The sequence below is a fragment of the Rattus norvegicus genome, chromosome 15, assembly GCF_036323735.1.
Source record: "Rattus norvegicus strain BN/NHsdMcwi chromosome 15, GRCr8, whole genome shotgun sequence".
Classification (NCBI taxonomy): domain Eukaryota; kingdom Metazoa; phylum Chordata; class Mammalia; order Rodentia; family Muridae; genus Rattus; species Rattus norvegicus.
Genome location: NC_086033.1, coordinates 19646797 through 19671104, shown reverse-complemented (window position 1 = coordinate 19671104; position 24308 = coordinate 19646797). Strand labels below are relative to the sequence as shown.

The 24308-nt window shown below is 44.1% G+C and overlaps 1 protein-coding gene and 2 pseudogenes across 6 annotated transcripts in view; 2 read left to right on the top strand and 1 right to left on the bottom strand.

Moving 5' to 3' along the window:
- Positions 1–14239: 14239 nt before the first annotated feature.
- Positions 14240–16122, top strand: Rfc5-ps2 (replication factor C subunit 5, pseudogene 2; annotated as a pseudogene).
- A 637-nt stretch (positions 16123–16759) lies between these two features.
- The window catches only part of Poteh (POTE ankyrin domain family member H), a 94896-nt gene continuing 87347 nt past the window's right edge, over positions 16760–24308 (bottom strand). For 4 of the 6 annotated variants that reach the window (XR_010058107.1, XR_010058106.1, XR_010058108.1 and 1 more), the window contains one exon: positions 16760–24075. Coding sequence is in view for 1 of the 6 variants with exons in the window: in XM_008770604.4 (XP_008768826.1) it covers positions 24056–24075 (20 nt within the window). In the remaining 5 variants the exon portion in view is untranslated. The remainder of the gene's footprint in view (positions 24076–24308) is intronic. The other 2 variants (XR_010058105.1, XR_005493877.2) reach the window with 2 other exon arrangements.
- Utp4-ps1 (UTP4 small subunit processome component, pseudogene 1) lies at positions 19530–20468 on the top strand (annotated as a pseudogene).

Genomic DNA, 24308 nt, shown 5'->3' with positions numbered 1-24308 from the left:
AACAGATGGAGCACTACCAAATTCCTTCTATGAGGCCACAATTACTCTTATACCTAAACCACACAAAGACCCAACAAAGAAAGAGAACTTCAGACCAATTTCCCTTATGAACATCGACGCAAAAATACTCAATAAAATTCTTGCAAACAAAATCCAAGAGCACATCAAAACAATCATCCACCATGATCAAGTAGGCTTCATCCCAGGCATGCAGGGATGGTTTAATATACGGAAAACCATCAACGTGATCCATTATATAAACAAACTGAAAGAACAAAACCACATGATCATCTCATTAGATGCTGAGAAAGCATTTGACAAAATTCAACACCCCTTCGTGATAAAAGTCCTGGAAAGAATAGGAATTCAAGGCCCATGCCTAAACATAGTAAAAGCCATATACAGCAAACCAGTTGCTAACATTAAACTAAATGGAGAGAAACTTGAAGCAATCCCACTAAAATCAGGGACTAGACAAGGCTGCCCACTCTCTCCCTACTTATTCAATATACTTCTTGAAGTTCTAGCCAGAGCAATCAGACAACAAAAGGAGATCAAGGGGATACAGATTGGAAAAGAAGAAGTCAAAATATCACTATTTGCAGATGATATGATAGTATATTTAAGTGATCCCAAAAGTTCCACCAGAGAACTACTAAAGCTGATAAACAACTTCAGCAAAGTGGCTGGGTATAAAATTAACTCAAATAAATCAGTAGCCTTCCTTTACACAAAAGAGAAACAAGCCGAGAAAGAAATTAGGGAAATGACACCCATCATAATAGTCCCAAATAATATAAAGTATCTCAGTGTGACTTTAACCAAGCAAGTAAAAGATCTGTACAATAAGAACTTCAAGACTCTGAAGAAAGAAATTGAAGAAGACCTCAGAAGATGGAAAGATCTCCCATGTTCATGGATTGGCAGGATTAATATAGTAAAAATGGCCATTTTACCAAAAGCAATCTACAGATTCAATGCAATCCCCATCAAAATAACAATCCAATTCTTCAAAGAGTTAGACAGAACAATTTGCAAATTCATCTGGAATAACAAAAAACCCAGGATAGCTAAAACTATCCTCAACAATAAAAGGACTTCAGGGGGAATCACTATCCCTGAACTCAAGCAGTATTACAGAGCAATAGTGATAAAAATTGCATGGTATTGGTACAGAGACAGACAGATAGACCAATGGAACAGAATTGAAGACCCGAAATGAACCCACACACCTATGGTCACTTGATTTTTGACAAAGGAGCCAAAACCATCCAATGGAAAAAAGATAGCATTTTCAGCAAATGGTGCTGGTTCAACTGGAGGTCAACATGTAGAAGAATGCAGATCGATCCATGCTTATCACCCTGTACAAAGCTTAAGTCCAAGTGGATCAAGGACCTCCACATCAAACCAGACACACTCAAACTAATAGAAGAAAAAGTGGGGAAGCATCTCGAACACATGGGCACTGGAAAAAATTTCCTGAACTAAACACCAATGGCTTTTGCTCTAAAATCAAGAATTGACAAATGGGATCTCATAAAACTGCAAAGCTTCTGTAAGGCAAAGGACACTGTGGTTAGGACAAAATGGCAACCAACAGATTGGGAAAAGATCTTTACCAATCCTACAACAGATAGAGGCCCTATATCCAAAATATACAAAGAACTCAAGAATTTAGACTGCAGGGAGACAAATAACCCTATTAAAAAATGGGGTTCTGAGCTAAACAAAGAATTCACAGCTGAGGAATGCCAAATGGCTGAGAAACACCTAAAGAAATGTTCAACATCTTTAGTCATAAGGGAAATGCAAATCAAAACAACCCTGAGATTTCACCTCACACCAGTGAGAATGGCTAAGATCAAAAACTCAGGTGACAGCAAATGCTGGAGAGGGTGTGGAGAAAGAGGAACACTCCTCCATTGTTGGTGGGATTGCAGACTGGTACAACCATTCTGGAAATCAGTCTGGAGGTTCCTCAGAAAACTGGACATTGAACTACCTGAGGACCCAGCTATATCTCTCTTGGGCATAAGCCCAAAAGATGCCCCAACATATAACAAAGACTCCACTATGTTCATAGCAGCCTTATTTAATAATATCCAGAAGCTGGAAAGAACCCAGATGCCCTTCAACAGAGGAATGGATACAGAAAATGTGGTACATCTACACAATGGAATATTACTCAGCTATCAAAAACAATGACTTTATGAAATTCATAGGCAAATGGAGGGAACTGGAAAATATCATCCTGAGTGAGGTAACCCAATCACAGAAAAACACGCATGGTATTCACTCATTGATTAGTGGCTATTAGCCCAAATGCTTGAATTACCCTAGATGCATAGAACACATGAAACTCAAGACGGATGATCAAAATGCGAATGCCTCACTCCTTCTTTAAAAGGGGAACAAGAATATCCTTGGCAGGGAAGAGAGAGGCAAAGATTAAAACAGAGGCAGAAGGAACACCCATTCAGAGCCTGCCCCACATGTGGTCCATACATATACAGCCACCCAATTAGACAAGATGGATGAAGCAAAGAAGTGCAGGCTGAAAGGTACCAGATGTACATCTCTCCTGAGAGACACAGCCAGAATACAGCAAATACATAGGTGAATGCCAGCAGCAAACCACTGAACTGAGAACGGGACCCCCGTTGAAGGAATCAGAGAAAGAACTGGAAGAGCTTGAACGGGCTAGAGACCCCATATGTACAACAATGCCAAGCAACCAGAGCTTCCAGGGACTAAGCCACTCCCCAAAGACTATACATGGACTGACCCTGGACTCTGACCTCATAGGTAGCAATGAATATCCTAGTAAGAGCACCAGTGTAAGGGGAAGCTCTGGGTCCTGCTAAGACTGAACCCCCAGTGAACGTGATTGTTGGGGGGAGGGCAGCAATGGGGGGAGGATGGGGAGGGGAACACCCATATAGAAGGGGAGGGGAAGGGGTTAGAGGGATCTTGGCCCAGAAACCGGGAAAGGGAATAACAATCGAAACATAAATAAGAAATACTCAAGTTAATAAAGATAAAAAAAAAAAGAAAGAAAAGAAAAAGCTGGACAAAATATCCAGTCGGAGGTGCCCTGTGAGTTTTCTCTCTTGGTTCCCTGCCCCCGGTGGGTGCTTTTGGTTTTTATTTTCATTTATTTATTTTATATTTATGAGTGTTTTTACTTCTCTAGGTCTGTACACGCTATTATTCCCCAAAGGTACTTTATCTCTAATACCCATTATAAATGAGTAGATATCGTGTGTCTTTCTGGCCCCGGGTTACCTCACTCAGGATGATATTCTGAAGTTCCATCCATTTGCCTACAAATTTCATATCTTTTTTTTCAATAGCTGAGTAGATGTACTAGTTTTAAACATCCATTTTTGAGTTGAGGAACATTTAGGTTGTTTCTGGCAATTATGAACAACGCTGCTATAAACATCGACGAGCAGGTTTCCCTATGGTATAGTGGAGCATCTTTTGGGTATATGCCCATGAGTGGTATAGCTGGGTCTTGATGAAGAACTAGTCTCAGTTTGAGACTAGTCAAATTGATTTACAAAGTGGCCGTACATGATTGCACTCCCAATAGCAACAAAGAATGTTCTCCTTGCTGTACATCTTTACCCTCAGTGCTGTCACCTGAGGTTTTGATCACTGGTGCTCACACAGCCTGAGCCACCAACCCAAGACCATGCTGGAGCTGGACCTAGACCCACTATTCATTTGTGGCAAATGTGCAACTTGGTCTTCATGTGGGTCCCCTAACAAGTGGAACCGGGCCTGCCTCTGGCTTTTTTCCCTGTCATTGGATCCCCCTCCTGCTACATGGACAGCTGGGCTGGGCCTCAGTGGGAGAGGATGTGTCTATTCATGCTGGGACTAGAAAGGGGGGCGGGGGAGTAATTGGCGGAGGGACCTGTAAGGGTGGACCTTGGAAGAGATGAGGTATCGGGCTGTGATCGGGATGTAAGGTGAATAAAAAGATATATCATTGGAAAAAAACATGTAATGCATTATGTAGCAGAAAATCTCAAATTGAAACAATTGTGGTTTGTCCATTTTAAAACGCTAGCCATTGTCTATTTCCTTTGCCGTAGCTCTCAAACTTGCCTAGTAGAACTGGAACTAAGCAACTATGGCTAAGGTTTTCCCATGGTGCAATGCAACTTCCTCCTTTGTTTTTTGTTTTTTTTTTTTCCTGGACCACGATTTTTAAGGAACTGAGGGAGGCACTGTACACAACTCACAGCAAATCTAGGAGACCTAGAGACTGAGGTCAAGAACGCTATAAGGAAACTGACACAGTCACAAAATAAAAAGACCCAAGTAGTCCAAAAATGGAATGTCAAAGACATTCTGCCCCTGGCCTTGATTCCCTTCTTGTTGGCTGCAGCCTGTTGCTCTGAAAAGCTAGCAGATCCCGAGGATATCCCGTGACCTCTAGAGGACCACACAGCAGTGGCAACTATAAGGAAGAAGGCACGGCCATATTGTTCACAGAAACCCTCAGGATAAAGGCAAGAATTTGTCTCCAGGCATCAGTTCCAGTTCTTCCTGTGTACAGGCTCAGCAAGAAGGTATCGCCCATACGAGAGAGACAGAGACCTTAGTATGATCCGGACCACCCCACTAGGAGCTTCAAAGAGAAGCGTGGCCTAAGGCCACAGGCGGCAGCCATTCACCTGCTTCCTTGGTGAACTACTGAGCTTGAGGACGCCCTTCAGACAGAGAATGGGCATCAGATGACGTGTGTCTTCTCCAGGGCAGCATATAGTTCCTAGAATTGGTCCTGCTCCTTACCCAGGAGCAGTACCTTTGCCTTGATGTCACGTGCCGCCTCCTCCTCCTGTGGCTGCTTACAGAAGTTCACTGCTCCGGTGCACCGCAGGACCCGGATCATGGCCTCTGTGTCATGGGGAGGGCCAGGCTCTGCTCATACTGTAGGTGAGTCATTCCTGGCTTGGTAGCTTCCTGTTGGTAGCTATTACCCTTGCCTGATCCAGGCTCCATCAGGCCAAGAGGATGGCACTGACAGAATTGGTTCCTGGGCCCAGAGAACAATGAATAGAAAGGCAGTGTGGTCCATGACCTGAGTCAATGCAGTAAAACAGCAGTCAGTGGCTGCCTCAGTCCTTCCTGGAACCATCTTAGCAGAGGTTGCAAATATATGTGGAAAAAAAAAAAAAAAGGAAGCAACATAGAAGGAGGGGTCACAGGTGGGGATCACTCACATCTAAATCCCGTCTCACATGGGCTTGACCTCTCGTGCTCCACTTCCGGGTCGCTCTCTCCACTGCAAACTTCGAACCTTGTGGGGGCGGGATAAACTCACTGAAGCCCAACCGTTTCTGGAGCTTCACATGGGGGTGCTATGCTTACATGGCCTGTCCCTCAGGCCTTCCTCCTTCCTGGCCCGCCTTCACAAATAAGAAAGTACCAGAGCTTGTTTACTTACCTGCCAGGTTCTTGTTCAGCTAGTATCCTCATACAGCCCATGACGCTTAGGTAATGGTGAAGCGCCCACCTCGACCAGCAAGGAAGACGCAACACCGTTGGATTCTTCTCAACAGCCTTTATTGCAGGAACACCTCATTGTTGATAGGGGGGACCCCGAGGAACAAAGGCAGCAGCCTTATATACAAGACAGGCTGTGGCTGTAAACTTGTCCTCTGGGGACTGGTGGAGCATGAAATACCTTATTAGCATGAATATCACCCTGGCCTTGTAGATGCCAGAGGAATGCCAAGGACACGGCTTTAATGGTTGTATACCACAAACGACCACTAGATGTCAGCACCATCTTATCTATATGTGCCGCTCCCTACAAATGGTACTATTCACAGTGTGCTAGGCTCTCCTACCCAGTTATCAATCAATACATGCCCATATCACAGACAATGCCCACAGAGTAACTTTATAAAAAGTCAATTACCGAGACACTTTATTGCAGGCGATTCTAGGCTAACTAGGACACAGTGTTTGAGTGGAATGGATGTGACTGCTATAATGGGACCATAGTTTTCCACAGACCCCCTGACACTTCCCCTTCTTCACTACACCTCACATACATTCTCTCGGCCTGGCCCCTACTTAACATGATAGCAGCTGCAGATCCTAAGTCATCCCTCAGGTTCTGACCTTATATCTTACTTGAAAAAATAAACATCTGGGTAATGTGAAGGACAAAGTGGGAAGGGGGAAATGAACATTGGACACTAATTTGGTTTGTAATCAGAAGTAACTAAGTTCCACGACAGACAAGGGATGGAGGCAGGAGAAAGACAGTCTCCCAGTAAATCTCAAAGGACAGTGAAGAGAACTAGGGTTTGTTCCAGGAAACCTTCCTCAGAGTCAGAGAGGCAGCACAGTTGGTGAGAGCATTTCTCACGTTCTGGGCAGTGGTGTACACTACTCTGTCTAATCCTTCGTAAGATGTTCTTCAGGTCTATGGGAAATGAGAATTTAAGTTGAAAGATATTTGAACATAGTTAATGTTTCAGTACTGACTTTAAGAAATGTCTCTGCAAAAACTCTAATCTGTAAGGTTTACAGCTCTGTGGAGGGGACTTTTCCACTGGGGAAAAGTTTTCCCAAATCCAAGTGTTGTATCCCTGAAGGGAGAGGTATCCTGGAAGTCAGGCGCCAAGGAGCACCACGAAGTCACACTGCAAAGAAACCCTTACCCAAGAGAGTTACAGTGTGTAAAAGTGAACAGGAGGGTGGCTGTCACTGCTTAGGAGAGAAGAACCAGAGAACAGAAGACAGGGTGCCTAGGTCAGGAATATTACACTGGCCTGTGTGGCCAGAGGTCCGTAGAATCTGTGTAGAAGATCAAGTCACATGGGTAAGTTTGGGTGCTTGCAAGACCTGGAGGCACAATGCTCTTCATTACTCTGCCAGCAGTGCCCACCAGGAATACACATAATGTAGGAGTGCTTATGCTGTCTCTGGGAGGAAAGGTACTCTTGAACTCGAAGCCTCTTCGACACTCAATTTGATGAGAGGACAGACAAACACAACGGGCTACGCTTGAGGTGTGAGAGCTAGAACAAAATTCTACCCGACCATTTGGGAATGTGGCCATAAACGGATTTGGTCTTTGCTCTCAATAGTGACTTATTTGCCAGGCCTTACTTCTGGTTGCCTCTTTATGAAGGAGACTTTGCCTTACCTTGGGGACTGCAATACATAATACTTGGAGCTCTGACTGTCCTCTGTGGGGGTTATGTACAACTAGCCTGACCAACAACAGTCACACTGCCAGGTTTCAGTGTATAGATGAAGCACCCGCCATTTCAGTCTTCACCTGCAAGGTGTCACAGAACCTTATGGACAGAGCTGTGCAGGCCTGGTTGACAGTGGATTGCATAATAGTCTTCTGAGTCACTTTTAAAAACAGGTATGTTAGATGACTTATCTCCAGGCTCAGAAGTAGGGCATGGTCCAGGGAACGTTTTACAATAAGTAAACAGTCACCTGGAAGAAACATGCCTTCAGTCTACTCTTGAGATCTTCCAAAGCAAAAGGGCAGCTTCAGCTGTGCCTCACAGGGCCCAGGTGTGCATGGTCAAGCTCTTCTCAGAAGCCTGTGGCCTTTGCTGCAGGCTGTATCCATTGCAACTGCTCTGCAACATCCTCTCAACACTGCTTGTCTGGAGCTCTTTTTCTTGCTAACAAGGATTCCTTACCCACACACACACACTGACGGGGTGTCTCATGCATGTTTCCATCAGATAGGCCTAATCTACATTGTCATCCTAGAAGAGAGGTGACTGATCCGCTCTCACTCTGACAACATGGGATACCAGGACACATTCTGAACCCATTGGGAACAGTGCAGGCAGCACAGCCCTGCATAAATGCCTGGCTACCTAAGACAATTAACATACCTACCTCTCCCTGTCCCTACCTATAGGCTTAAATAACTCCTATCTTTGCTTGAGATTGACCCAGTTCAACTAACACAACTAGCAAAGGCCAAGTGAAGGAGCTGCAGTGAAATCTAATAGGGTAACAGCAATTTCTGCTCACTCAGAAGACCCGTATGGGCCTATTAACCATGCACACATCTAGTTACAGGAAATCTGAAGCCTTCTTCTGGTCTTGGAGGGAACTGTATGCACGTGGGGCACATACATACAACAGGGAAAACATCCCTACACATAAAATAAAAATAAGTAAACCCCAAGGGGGGGGACACAGCAAATGCATAGTCAAAGCCAACAACAGCTATAGAAATGTGTTTCCCTAGATGTCTTAGAAGGTCATTGTCTCTGTTGTGTGGTCATCACTGATGTTGTACTGAAAGAAAAAGGGACATATAACTTGATGTGTTCTCAATGTCTTATAGATGCCCTTAATGGAAGCTTTTGTTTCCTGAGAAGCTACAGAGCAATGTAGTTGTTTGCCTCCATTAGTTGACCCGCATGTTTGCTACATGAAAGTGTGGATGCGGACCACCACATTTGATAGGTAGCTAAATGCATGGATGCATGGATCCGATCATACAGGATATATCCATGGAACAAGCCATGCCAGCCACACCCAGGACACCATCACGCTGTGTAACTGCAGCTGCCTGGAACTCGCAGAGATCCAGTTCCGCCTTTGACACCACACTTGTTTAAGGAAGCTGGTATTAACAGAGAAGAGTTGGGAATCACTATTTTTATTCATAACAAATAATCCATTTTTCTCAAAAGGGGCTTTGAAGGGGGCTGTATACACAGACACACAGCCAATAACCTTAGCAAAATATTAAAAACGGTAACAAAATCAAAATAGCAACATACTAACAAACCCCCCCAAAAGTCAAACCGAAACCAAACTAATACTATACTAAACTGTGTATCCTCCTGCTGCAGATGGAGTTGTTGTGAAATCGGACACTCTCCAGCCAGTCTCTCTCGTTATGGAGGAATAAGTAGCTCTCTTGAAGAGCAAGGGACTGTCTACGTCTCTGAGGCGGCTACATTTTTGAGTGACGTGTAATCTGCTTTGGCACTGCACTGGAGTGTGACCCCGAAGTTTGGGGTGTGGTCTGACTAAGTTTCAGCACAGCATCAAGTCTTCCATGATGGAATTCCCACCTTGTATGGAGAGCTGAGGACTCAGGCAGTTGACCATTGCTCTTGGCAATAACCTGAGAGAGAAGCTCTTGCTAACCAACATATCCTCCTCCATATATGTGTGCCCCTCATGGGGGCCACAAGCTGGTGGGTGATAATAATCTGCATGATTCTCTTTATGGGGTTTCTGTATAGCTGGCTTATTTTCGATGTTATCCTCCAGAACAGTAAGGCAACAAGCACATGGATCCAGTTGAGGATGGATGACCTGGAGATCCATTGGTTTTTGGCTTATTGGTGATTTCACAGCTCCGAGGTGATAACTTTGTCTCGGGAGGCCTGCATCCTAGACTAGGGGATGTCATGGGTTCATGTACTCTTCAGCTTCTTTTGAGCCTTCCGAGTTCTCTCAAGGGATGTCGTCAAAGACCGAAAGGCACTCGGAGCCGGAAGCAGTCTCTCTGTGTTGCTGGCAAAATGAAAATCAGGGACTATTCACATGTAGGAATCCAAATTCGAAGAAGAAAACCCACCACGGTTGGTTGCTGGAGATGGAGCTCAACAGGTTGTGTCTGCTGCTGTAGCTCTTCCTGCAGGAGGCTTTCTTCCTGGGCTGTGGTATGTTACACCCATTCTTCTCAGCTTATCAGACTGGATGATAGCTTTGGACAGAAGGCTAGAGATTTTGCAGCCTCTCAGTCCCACCTGGATGCATCAAAAACTCAAAAGCCTGCAAGAATTGCTTTGTAACCACATTCAAGCCATGAAAGATGGTTCAGGCGATTGTATCCTAATCTAGAATTAGCCTAAAGAAAATGTAGAAAGAAGAGAATGCACAGGGTTTCAGTCTCAGAGCTAAGTCAAAACCATGACAGATGATTGTGTTTATGAAGGTGACTGTCACTTAGACTGACAATATTAGTCTTGGGACTGCCAAGACACAAAGAACCAGCTTCTATAAGATGTATTTTGATCTCTCCATGAAAACCATATACTACAAAAACTTCAAATAAATGTAAAAATAAAAAGTTGACTGTTAGCCTTGGGGGAAATGGCCATAAAATTTCAGGGTGCCATTCTCTGTCTCAGTCATGTCTTGGTCCCCAGACTGAAACATCACCAAAGCAACCCACAGTATGTTGTGGACCCACTAGTCTCTATAATGAACTTGACCCCAGCCTGACAACTGGCTGTCTGTCCATGACAAGAGGCTTTGCCTCACAGTGGTAAGATCCTCTGTCACTGAAGCTCACAATACATGGATCTCTTGCTGTTTGCCCTAGGGTTCTCCCCATCTCAGCTTTGATGTGAAAAGCCACATACCACATGCTTCACTCAAGCTTAGATGTGCAAATGGAGTACTGAACTCTCTCTGAATTCACCCCCAAGATTTCTAGGGACATTACAAACAGAAATCTGCACTTTCATGAAAAAAAAATCTTTGATTTCATGATGGCTCCTTAAGATGTCTAAATAGACATTTTTGGGTCTTCTCCATCACAATTTGTTTTTATTTTTATTGATGTGTATGCATGTTGGTCTGTGTAAATGTATGTTTCTTGTGTGGGGTAAAAATGAAGACCAAAAGCGAGGATCAAACTCCTAGCGGTGGAGTTACAGAAGTTTGTGAGTTATCCCTGCCAGATCTCTGCCACCGAGAAGAGCAGTGCCCGCTCTTTACTGCTGAGCCATTTCTTCAGCCCCACAAAATCTTGATATACTATGAATTCAGGTTCTGTATACCTGTGCTTTACATATAAATGCTAGATTCTTTTCAGTGAAAGCATAATCATTTGCATCACTAAACATTAATGCTCAACTCATGTCAACAATCAGAACTCATGGAGGAAGTTCCGGATTGTCTGGAGAACAGAAGCCAGAACAGCTTAGAAGTTTGTTGATGGTGGACTGTATTCCCAGTCAAAATAGGAGTCTTCACTTTTCTTACTATTTCTGGATAAAACCTAAGACCTAGTATGAGTGAGGCAATTAATCTACTATGAACTACATCCCAGGACTGTTAATCCATTCTGTCAGTAGTGTTACAAGGCACACAGCAAGGTACGCTTGACTATCATTTGGGAACCACAAGACTGTGGCACTTGAAAATGGCTCTCAGGACTTTTCAAGGTTAAGATAGACTCAAGTAGACAAGGGCTAGGGATGGTGACAAAATTATTGATCTGTTCTCTCTACAAACCTCACTTGCCTCTGGACTGGACTGCTACAAACCACTACCCAGCTTAGCTTAACCACTTAAGACCAAGTCCCTAAGGATGAGAATCTATAACAAAGCCTCCAGTTAAGTCCATATTGACCCTTTATAGTCTTCTCACTAAATCTATCCTGGCTTCTCCACAGAACCTTCATAGCATCATAGGAAGAAAGTGACCTGTGGTCACTGTCCAGCAATGTATTGATAGATTTCAGGACATATAATGTGAAAACAGTTTATCACAGCCAGTTACATCATCAGTAGTGCTTTTCTGAAATGCTGCACTCTGTACAGCTATGAAGAAGAAATCCTGAGACACAGCCATACATGTGATATAGTCAGTAAAAATGTTAGAGAGGGGGGGGGCAGTGTGGAATTCTGAGGCCAATGAGACAAAGTAGGTATTTCCAGGGGTGGGTGAGGTATACATCAGAGAAGTAAAGGAAAGGAGTCTGAATTTTTTGCTAATTATTAAAGAACACATTGATTTCAAAATGTACAAAATTAGCAATTCACTGTGTTCTCATAATTTCTATGCAACTGTACCTTTTTTTTTCAATTAGATGACAGATAACAAAGTAGGAAGCTGCATCTGAGAGAGACAAGAGATCCAAGGAGCTCAGTCCACAGAGCTTAGCCAAATCAAGAAGTTTCAAGTTCAGGGAGAGACCTGGGCTCAAGGGAGTAAGGGAGAGAACACATAGAAGGACAGGGTCATTGGGGGCCATTATATGGCCTTGCAACACACCCACTAATGCATATATTTGCACAGATATGCATACAAAACACACACACACATACACACACCACAGAAATAAGTGAGCAGATGGCAATGAGGAAGACATGCTGGTTGAAGAAATGAATTTAAAATATGAACACCCAACTGTTTCAAGTGAGATCTAAGACTCTGGTATCACATGTTGACTAATGATGCCAGGGGAGCATGCACTGCTTGAACAGAATATGTATAGGTGTTTGGAGTGTTTGTTCCCTTGAAACCCTGAAACTCCCATGCCCTGCCCCAAGCCTCTCATCAGCCCTTTCCATAACCATGGTCATCAGTCAACTCTAAACTTTTGGCTGGAAGAAATTAGGAATGCCACTCACAGGAAACGGAGCTGGCAGGTCACTATTCAGGTTTTAGTCAAAGTGAACCGAGAGCTGGGCAATGAAATGAAACCATGATGGGAAAATGGTAACAATGAGAAAAGTAGGCACTTTTGGCTCTGTTCATGGCAAGCTCCTTCCAGCCTGTGATATCATATGACCACTGAAAGGCCAATGAGCCACAGGCCCCTGACCTCACTCACTTAAAAGCTGTGTGCTACTCCTTAAATGGATGCCCATATAGTACTCAAGCCACTGTAAGGACATGTGTGTGTGTGATATGTGATTGACCTGTCTCTCTTAATGGACTGCAGCTTCTAAAGGAGACTGAGGGTTTTCTTGCCAATTGTTTCTTCAAAAGACTGACTCCCCAGAGTGCTTCTGAATGATGACAGAAATGAGCAATTGGGTGGGATGTAAGTGAACAGATGGATAAGCGGGTGGATGGTTGTGTGTGTGTGTGTGTGTGTGTGTGTGTGTGTGTGCATGTGTGTGTGTTAGACAAATAGGCAGCCTGGCCAAGGTGTTTTAGTCTACCTGCTGCTTCTTGGCCTTCGTCAAAGATCTTTACATGGTCCTCCTAACAGATCCTCTTTACCTCCTTGAAGCACTGTTTTACTGTTTCAACACGTACACTTTATCCTTGATCTGTGTCAACCCATTCAAGAGATGGCTATGAGGGATACAAAACCACCACCAAGAAATGGTGAGACTCGCCACCTTCCTTCAGCCACCATTACCTCTGTGGACCACTATCCTTTCCAGGACACAGGTTGTAAGAAAGTCCTAGATTTAGCTCACAACAGTCATACCATCATCACCCAAGGACAGGCCAAATCCAAAGAAGAGCTGAACTATAGAAAGTCTCAATGTACTTCTGAAAACCCTGGCACCAAAAGGGAACCATGCACCTCTAAAAGCAGGAGTGGTTCCCCACCTGTGCTTATCTGCCCCTGGTATTAATAAAGCATCATCAGATCAAATATAAAACTCCTCTGGGGAGGACAGAAAACTAAATCAGAATACCATCCATTTCTGGGCCTTATGAAATTGATCTCTGTATAGCTCCTGCCAGAGCCCCAGAGGTCCAGGGCCCCTGATGGAAACCTTTGTTTTTTCTCTAGAGCAGCAGTTCTCTCATGCTCATGCATCATGAAAATTTTAGTGTTAAATATAATAAGGGACCTAAACACAATGACTAACTGTTCTTCAAGTCATGGCTGGCATAATAATCCAGGATTACATGCAGTTCATTCCTATCATAGGTCATCATTTGTATCTGAATGGTGAGTTTATCCACCTTCTTCATCTGCCTATCCTGCTCAGTGAGGTGAGAGGGTTCAGTTGATCCCTTCCAGATAGTCTCTTTAGATAGACAAATGCAGGTAAGACCAGGAGAAACAATGCTAAGTCCTAAGAAGAAATCCAGGAAAGGGGAGTGCAAAGAACCCAAAGAAACCCTGAAAGTGCAAGGCAGCATGCCTCAAGATGGAACCTGTAAGTCCTGTTCCTCTCCTTAAACCCTGTGATTAGGTACGTGCCTTTGACTCTACTGCAATCCCACTGCTTCTTGAAGGCACAGGCTAATCCAGTCATGAAGGTATGTAGCACAATGTTGGCTGACATCCATTGTAATGCTGCTAAATCCTGAAGATCCTACTGCTTAGAACCATGATCAGCTAAGCTCAGGACTAAAAGCAACTGTATGTGTGAGACCATGAGTTTCCCTCCTTGTTATTGGCATCAGATGTCCATGGTTGAATATACAAATGATTATTATCTTTTTATTATTAATTAAGACAGACTGTTAACTAGTACTACTATTTCCAAGATTGTTAGTGTTTCATACTCAGTGACACATCTAAGCACTGCGTGACATTATACATTTAAAACACAGAGGTTAACATTTAGCTACGGTTTTGGGAAGCACAACAATTATGCCAATATCCTAAAGCATCACATACTTATATTTTCTTCAATCAGTAAAGACTGGGAGAGAACATCAGTGAATTGGCTTAAATGTTCTATGAGAATACCCAGATGTAGCCCAGACATTGAGAAAATAGTTGAGGATATAACCTTCCCCGAGATGTTTAGCAGTCATTATTTTTCACTTTTATATTGAATTGTATGCTATTTGGAATTGTTGTCATTAGAATCACTGGGTTTATCAAGAAATCAGCCACAAATGACTTGTAGAAAATACTGCTGTATGTATTTTATCATTCTCTGTTGCAGGAAGTCACTCCCCCACATAATTCTAATATGCCAGTGGTATCCAGTATTTCTTATATGTAGTTATTTCAAGTGCTTTTCTGAAATGCGTAACTTCAAAATTACCTTTTTAAAGAGAAAATAATTGTTTTAAATCTATTTTGTCCCACAGCATCTGTCAGTCATGGCAGCGGCGCCTTCACAGCAGCCCCAACCTCGGTCCAGAGACGGAACCTGCCCTGGGTTGAGAAGTACCAGCCACAGACGCTGGCCAATCTCATTTCTCACCAGGACATTCTGAGTACTGTTCATCAGTGAAGACCGCCTACCACACCTACTTCTCTATGGCCCTCCAGGCACAGGAAAGACATCCACCATCCTGGCCTGGGCCAAACAACTTTACAAAGGTAAAGAATTCGGCTCCATGGTCTTGGAGCTGAATGCTTCCGACAACCGAGGAATCGATATCGTTCGGGGGCCAGTCCTCAGCTTTGCCAACACAAGGACAATCTTCAAGAGAGGGTTTAAGCTTCTGATCCTGGACGAAGCTGACGCCATGACTCAAGATGCCCAGATGCCTTAAAACGAGTGATTGAGAAGTTCACGGAAAACACCAGGTTTTGCCTCATCTGTAACTACCTGTCCAAGATCATCCCTGCCTTGCAGTCACGGTACATGAGGTTCCGATTTGGCCCTCTGAGACTCGAGCTCATGGTTCCTCAACTGGAACATGTAGTACAAGAAGAGAACGTGGATATGAGTGAGGATGCAATGAAGGCTCTTGTCACTCTGTCCAGTGGGGACATGCGAAGGGCTTTGAACATTATGCAGAGTACCAATACGGCCTTTGGGAAGGTGACAGAGGAGACTTGTCTACACCTGCAACGGAAACCCACTCAAGACGGACATTGCCAACATTCTGGACTGGATGCTGAATCAAGACTTCATCACTGCCTAAAAAATACCATGGAGCTGAAGACCCTGAAGAGTGTGGCACTGCGTGACATCCTGACAGAGGTTCACTTGTTTGTGCATGGAGTTGACTTTCCATATTCAGATCGGATACATTTATTGACCAAAATGACAGACACTGAGTGCAGACTTTCTGTTGGCACCAGTCAGAAGACACAGCTGTTCTCCCTCATTGCTGCTTTTCAAGTTACCAGAGAGACCTGATGGTTGCAGAGGCCTAGAAGCTCCAAGGCCTGGCCTCTGCCTCAGACCCATCGGTGACTGGAGGACAGAGGACATGCTGCCCGGGGCCACTGGATAACACCAGTCACAGAAGTCTCTCCCCAGGCATTTAGATAGTGCTCTCTGGCTGTTTGGAGCAGGGATCTACAGAGCAACTTTAATCTATTACGATCCATACTGCTTGTCTTCTATATGGGGAAAATACCCCGCCTCCACGGTGAGGGCTCCTTTAAAGCCTTCACTGTCACTCACTGGGACGACAAAATTGGCCGCAGTGTAATATAGAAACTGAATATGTGTCAGTGTCTTCCAACTCCAAATGGGTGCCAGTAGGATTCTGATCGAATACTTTGTTACAGAATTTCAAAATCAGTCTCTTCTGCCCAAAGTGCTAACATGCCTAGAACCTCAGGAGGCTGACGCAGACATTCCAGGCAGTTGGCAGTCTCAGGCCAGCGTAGTGAGACAGACCCTGTCTCTGAAACAAAGTGGTGCTCTTTTCCCACTCTTAAAAGGCTTGCCAGTAGGTTCCAAATTCTGTTATGAAAATAGGAAAGAAACTGCAACACAGTTGTCCTTCCGACTGCGGCCTGACTGGTTGGGGAGGGTTGGGGCACTGCAAACTTCCCTGCTTCGCTGCTGGGCAGTACTTACACCAAGTGCTTAACAGTGAGAATAGAGTGTTCATTCAGTGTTCTTATAGAAAAAGAAAGAAATCTATTTTGTAAAAAGAAAATGTACAATAGAATTAGTGCTGGTTAACCTATTGAAATAAGACATTTGATGTGCATGATTTAATGAAATATCTTTAAATTCCCTGTGCATGTTTGAGTTGTGGATCATCGAAGTTCTTAGTGCGGGCTCTACTCTGGTTGTGCTCAGCCTTTGCTTGAAGTGCCTTGGTATTAAATGTGTATGTTCTGTTCCTCAGGGTTTAAAAGAAAGCAGGGCAGGTTTCTCCAAGTTTTATTTAATGTACTGTTACAAGGTTCTCCTTTTGATCTCATCATTGTTAAGATGTGACTCATGGAGTAACCCAATCACAGAAAAACACACACGATATGCATTCATCGATAAGTGGCTATTAGCCCAAAAGCTCGAATTACCCAAGATGCAATCCGCAGACCACAGGAAGCTCAAGAAAGATGACCAAAATGTGGATGCTTCAACTCCTTCCTAAAAAGGGGAACAAAAATATCCATAGGAGGGGATATGGAGGCAAAGTTTAGAGCAGAGACTGAAGGAATGGTCATTCAGAGCCTGCCCCACATGTGACCCATATATATACAGCCACCAAAATTAGTTAAGATTGATGAAGCTAAAAAGTGCATGCTGAAAGAGGCCGGATATAGATCTCTCCTGAGAGACACAACCAGAGCATGTCAAATACAGAGGTGAATGCCTCCATTAGGAGTGAAGTCATGGCTGGTACTGAAGCCTCAGTCATCCCTCTGTGCCTGCTTCCCACTTGAAGTGAAAGCAGAGGGTCCCCAGCACATGAGCTGCTGCCTTGATAAATGCTGGCTATTAACAGAGCTAACCATCAGAAATCCTCAACTCTGGTTCTGCTGTCTAGAGAAGCAGAATGGGTCCTTGCTTCTCACACACTCTCAGCAGTTCAGCCCCACTCCTGGAAGGACAAGCTCAAACCCATTCTCTCCAGGAACTTCCCCATCCCTCACCCAGAATTCACTGTGCCTTTCCAACACCATTTCTGTCTTGACCCTTTACACTTGATCTTTTACCTTCTTCCTGCCTTTCTAGTCTCTCTAGACTCTTCACTTTCTTTCCCAGTCACCTGCTCAGTCTTGCCAACATATTTGTTAACTATGTAGCCAATGAACAAATGCCCCAAGAACAGTTGGTATCACAATACTGTTGACATCACAAGAGATGCCAGGACTCTCCAGGATACAATGGAATGTCCAGGGAAGGAACTGCTGATGTCACATGGTATAGTTCTTAACTATCTCATCCAAAATTGACCTGAAGCAAAGTTACCTTTTCCAGGAGACTCTTCTGGGTTCAAGGAATTTCTTCAGCACCCACTCCTTCTAATACCAGAAATCTAGCTGTCTTCTTTATTAGAAACTTTTTATCTGAGGGGAATAGAAGGCTCACTTTCCAAACACTGCCCAGTAATGGTTCTTCCCACCCTTAAGATCTGTGTCCAGTAAAATGAGAAATAAAGAATGCTGAAAAATTAAGTCAGGATGATAGTGAGGAGGAGGAGGGATGAGTCCAGAAGAAAGAAGGAAAGAAGGGAAGAACCAATTATACCACTCTTGGGCATGTACCCAAAAGATGCTTCAACAATTAACATGGACATATGCTCCACTATGCTCTTAGCAGCCTTATTTATAATAGCCAGAAACTGGAAACAACCCAGACCATCAACAGAGGAATGGATTCCAAAAATGTGGTACATTTATACAAAGGAGTACTACTCAGCTATTAAAAACGAGTTCATTAAATTTGCAGGCAAATGGATAGAACTAGAAAATATCATCCTGAGTGAGGAAACCCAGATACAAAAGAACATACATGGTGTGTACTCACTGATAAGTGGATATTAGCCCAAAATCTCAAAATGCCCAGGATACAACTCACAGACCATATGGAGCTTAGGAGGAAGAAAGACCAGCGTGTGGATGCTTCAGTCCTGCATTGAGGGGGGAATAGGATGATTGTAAGAGGTAGAAAAGGGGGGAACCTGGGAGGGAGATTGGAGAGGGAGAAAATAGGGAGGTAGTTTCAGGTACTGGAGGGGAAAGGAGAGGTACAGAGGTTCAGGATATTGAATAAAAATATGTAGCAGTGGGGGATGAGGGACTGTGGGTAGCCACTGGAAGGTTCCAGACACCAGGGAAGGGAATGGCTCCCAGGACCCAGTAGGGATGACTTTAGCCAAAATGAGCAGCGAAGGAGAAATAGAACCTGTAGAGACCACCTCCAGTATACAGACACCACCCCCAGTTGAGAGATGGGGCCACCCACCCATCTCAAAGTTTTTAACCCAGAAATGTTCCTGTCCAAAGGAAAGACAGGGACAAAAAGTGGAGCAGTGACTGAAGGAAGGGCCATGCAGGGACTGCCCCACCTGGGGATCCATCCTGCCTGCAGACACCAAACTCCAATACTGTTGCTGCTGCCAAGAGGTATTTGCTGACAGGAATCTGGTATGGCTGTTCCTTGAGAGGTTCGGCCAGCAATTGACCAATGTAGATGTGGATGCTTGGAGCCAATCATCAGACTGAGCTTAGGGACCCTGGTGGGTGAGCTGGTGGCAGGACTGGAGGAGCGGAGGGGGATTGCAACCCCAAAGGAAGGACATCGGCTGGCAAGACCACCCAGTGCTCCCAGGGACTAGAACACCAACCAACGAGTGTACAGGGAGGGATCCATGGCTCCAGATACATATGTAGCAGAGGATGGACTTGTCTGTCATCAATGGGAGGCAAGGCCCTTGATCCTGTGGAGGTCTGATGCCCCAGTGTACAGAGATGCTGAAGCGGTGGGGTGGGAGAAGGGGTGAGTATCCTCTTAGAGTCAAAGTTGGGCGAGGGCAGATGTGGGATGGGAGGTTTGTGGAGGGGTAACCGGGAAGTGGGAGATCATTTGAAATATAAATGAATGGAATGATTAATAAAAAAAATAAAAATTGATGTGGGACTGGGGCGGAGAGAGGCGAGGTCCCGGGTAGCAAGTGCCAGGTGGTAGGAATGGGTGAATTTAAGGTCCATCGAGTACATTTCTTTAATTAAGTTCCATCAGGCATCCGAGGTGTAGCTTACAATAACCAGTCAAACAGATTGGCTGTTTCACAAACAGATGGTTATAATTTGTCTGCAAACTAATTTCAGGAGAAATTTTTCCCAGGTCATGAGCCTCAGGGTACCGAAGCCCTGTGCTGGGCAGGACAGTGGCTCTTTAGTGCCGGGCTGAATGGAGAAATTCTTGAGTATAACCTACAGGCACTAAACATCAAGTAACTTTGGATGCCTTTGGAGGACCAGTTTGGAGTATGACTGCCAGCCCCAATGGCTCTCAACTTTTGGTTGGCTGTGAAGGTGGCTCTGTGAAACTATTTGAAGTCACCCCAGACAAAATCCAGTTTGCAAGAAATTCTGATCAGCAAAAAAGTCAGATCCCAAGTCTCAGCTGGCATCCTGCTGGTACCCACGTTGCAGCTGCTTCCATAGACTATATTAGCGTGTTTGACGTCAAATCAGGCAGTATAATTCGTAAAATGGTTTTAGATAGGCAACACCTGAGGGTGACTAAGTCAAGGTGCATAGTGTGGGGTGTCGCCTTCTTGTCCGACGGCACTGTCACAAGTGTGGATTTAGTTGGAAAGGTGCAGTTATGGGACTCTGCTACTGGGACACTTAAGAACCATCGCATCGCAAATGCTGACATGCAGTCTATTGCTGTTGCTAATCAAGAAGACAGTTTGTGGTGGGCACAGTCGAGGGCACAGTATTCCATTTCCAGCTAGTTCCAACAGCAGCGAGAAGCAGTGGGTGCGGACGAAACGATTCCAGCATCACACTCACAGTGTACGCCCTGTGGCCCACAGCACAACAGCCCTGATATCAGGAGGCGCCGACACCCACCGAGTTATTCGGCCTCTCAAGGAGAAAGTGGAGGTAAAGAATTAAGGCGACGTTCTTGGGGCTGGGGATTTAGCTCAGTGGTAGAGCGCTTACCTAGGAAGCGCAAGGCCCTGGGTTCGGTCCCCAGCTCTGAAAAAAAGAACCAAAAAAAAAAAAAAAAAAAAAAAAAGACGACGTTCTTCGAAAGATCACTTTCCCCCACCGGCGTCTCATTTCCTGTTCAAAATGAAGGCAGCTTCTCCTTTTCCAGTTTACTCATCACTAGCAACTTCAGAGACTCGGATCCACAGCTGCAGCAGGGAAGAACGGAGATACTCTTCCACTCTCTAAAAACGCAGACATCTGCACCTCAAGACAAAGGGCCCTGAGAACATTATCTGCTGCTGTGTCTCCCCGTGCGGAAGTTGGATAGCATATTCTACAGCGTCTCCGTCTTTTCTCTATCGATTGAAATACGAACGTCGTAACATAAGCCTCCAAAGAGTTTCCAAATTACCAGCATTCCTTCGCTCTGCCCTTCATATTTTGTTTTCTGAAGACTCAACAAAGCTCTTTGTGGCATCAAATCGGGGGTCTCTCCATATCATTCATCTGTCGGAAGGAAGCTTCAAGCACTGGCATGCTTTCCAGTCACAACCAGGGTCGGTGGAGGCCACGTGTCTGTTGGCAGTCGGTCCCGATGGGAATTGGCTGGCTGCATCAGGTACCAGTGCTGGCGTCCACATACATGATCTGCATCCTCTAAAGCTTCACTGCACAGTGCCTGCTTACAATTTCCCAGTGACTGCTCTGGCCATCGGCCCCAATACCAACCACCTGGTCACTGCTCCTTCTGACCCGCAGATATTTGAGTTCAGCATCCCAGACAAGCAGTATAAAGAGTGGAGCCGCTCTGTCCGGAAGCACAGATTTCACCAGCTGTGGCTCCAAAGGGATACTCCCATCACACACACCAGCTTCCATCCCAAGAGACCTATGCGCATCCTCCTCCTTGATGCCTACGTGCTCTGCATCACTGATAAGCCCTTGCCACTTCCAAATGACAAAACTGTGCTCTATAATCCACTTCCTCCAAAAAATGAATCCAATGTCTTCCTGAGGTGCACGACCCAAGGATTTAAAATGTTGATCTTTGTGGATCTTTTGGATGAAAGAACACTTGCGGCAGTAGAGCGACACCTGGATGACATCATTGCTCAGCTCCTACCACCCATCAAAAGGAAGAAATTTGGAACTTAAAACAGGGCACTAACTGTGTCCTTTCTTGAACTGTCTGTCCTGTTGTTTTTTGTTCACTTGCTTGCTTGCTTGCTTTTTCCCAAATCATGAAAATAAAAGTTATTTTTTAGAGAAAAAATAAAATAAAAATTAGAAAAGAGTATACACTGGTCCAATTTAGCAGCCCCTTTTTATTTAAGTCTGCTCTATTTTGACCTCTCTCATAAAGGATTTTTAATGCCATCATAATCATAGAACTGAAAATTATCCAAACTTCATTTGGATAATTTAAAACAATTACTATATTGATTAGGAAAGGGTTTCTGTGTATCCTGGGGTTAATTTGGATTAACTCTGTATATTAGACTAGCCTCAAACTCACAAGGAATCTACTGTCCATGCCTTTATCTCCCAAGTATTGAGATCAAAGGCCAGGATTTATTTATTATCTATGTAACCTTGAAAACATTTATAAAATTCCCAATTCTTTCTCCCTTCTTTGCAGATTATCTTTGATAATTTAAAACAATTATTTATTAAGACAGGGTTTCTCTGTGTAGGCCAGGAAATCTTGGATTTGTTCTGTAGATTAGGCTGGCCTCAATCTCACAAGGAACTTTTCTGTCTTTGACTCCCAAGTATTGAGATCAAAGGCATGAGCTTATTTATTTACTTATTTATTTAGTACCTATGTACCCCTTTTCCTTAACTTAATATCCTTCTCTATATTCAACTTCATTTAAATTCCCTCAGTTTAAAATATCAAAATAACAAAATCTAAGACAACAAAACAGTAGGAATGAGCAACACACTGGTGGGTGAATTGATGATGGGATAATCGCCATTGGCAGGTGTAGCGGTGCACACTTATATCTCCAACACTCAAGACACAAAGGCACGAAGATTATCGTAAGCTCAAGGCCAGCTGGGAATCTTATCAGAAATGAAAGAGTGCGTTCTAAGGTCTCTAAGGTTTATTCATGTTATGGGATGCATCGGTACTCTCCCTGTTTGTGGCTGTATATTAGTCCACAGTGTTAACACACCACACCTTGCTTACCCATCCATCTAGCAATAGGTATTTCAGTTTTCTCCTTTTTGTCTATTAAAAATCATGCTGAGCACAATAAGGTGCTGGGGCTACAGCATTTCATATTTACAGCTCCATCAATAACACAGCGGGTTCCTCTTCGATTCCTGCATTGCGTGCTCTCACCTGCTCCCCAGCACTTACACGCTAGATGAGTGCTCTACCACTGAGCTGTATCCTCGGCCTGCAATGCTTGCTTTTGTAATTTTCAGAACAGATCTTACTCTCCTGCTTCAGACTCATATATGCCTTTCTCCATCTACCAAGTGCTGGGATTAGAGGGTTGTGCCAACATAACTGACTCATCTTTCTTTCTTAACACCTTCATTGTATTCAGCAGTATCTCACTGGGCTTTGATTCATATTGTCTGAGGGCTGATAGTGTTGGGCATCTTCAAATGTGCCAGTGGAACATTTGTATGTCGTCTTTGGAGAAATGTCTCGTGAGATCCGTTGCCCTCTGTGTTACTGGACTGTCCTTTCAGTGTTGAGTTATAAAAGATCTTTGTATGGTCTCAATACAAGGTTATTATGAGTCTATCTTTTTGTATACAATAAATGGAAATATTTCAGAGAGGGGTAAAAACATGTTGGGTTCCTCTGAACACAAATGAATGTGAAAACAGGAACTTGTGCAGTTGTGTACTATACGATTAGTTGTTGACTGTATTGAAACATATTTAGTTCCCTTAAAATGCCATGCTTTTTTTAGTGTTAAGGAGCCTTGTATATCTGAGGCAAGGTCACTCTACCCCTGAGCTACATACATAGCCACGTATTTTCCTTAATAGTTAGCATTTCCCAAGGTTTTACTGTATTTAATGAGGAAGTGGAATATAAAAAAAAGACTTCTCTGGGATATTTATAAGAAAAATATTAATGAGAAGAAATTGAGGAGGGAGGGGGACACTGGGATGACTCAGCACCTAAGATCATTCTCCATACAAGCCTCATACCTGAGCTCCAGCCCTAGAATCCATGGGGAAAAAAAACTAACTCCCAAAAAGTTGTCTTCTGGACTCTACATGTGTGCCTTACATGCACATGCACATGCACCATATACTTCAAACACACAGAGTGAGAGAGAGAAACCACTGCTCTGCTCATTGGTTAGCTCCCCATGGCTCGTTTGGCCTGCTTTGTTATACAACTTAAGACCACCTGCTCAGAAGCGTCATCACCTACAGTAAGCTGAGCCTTCCCACATCGATCATCAATCAAGAAAATGCCCCCACAGACTTCCTACCAGATAATCTGGTGGATACGATGCCTCTATTGAGATTTCCTCTTCCCTGGTTATGTCTAACCAACCAGCCCGACGCTCCTAAAGACTCAAGTACGGCTCTGAAAGGAGGCAGAAAGAAAGTAAAAGTCAAAGTTTGGGGAGAAGTGCTGTGAAATGGAGTCTTGTAGCAAGACATGGTGGCTTCCTGCAGAAATCCTATAGAAGATGGGGCACCGTTTCATCAACCTTGGGGAGGGATCACCAGGCCCCAACACTCAGAGAGGGACTATGGGACAGTTAATGTGAGGAAGAGTAGCATAAACTTTTCAAAAAGGAGAAAGATCAGATAAGC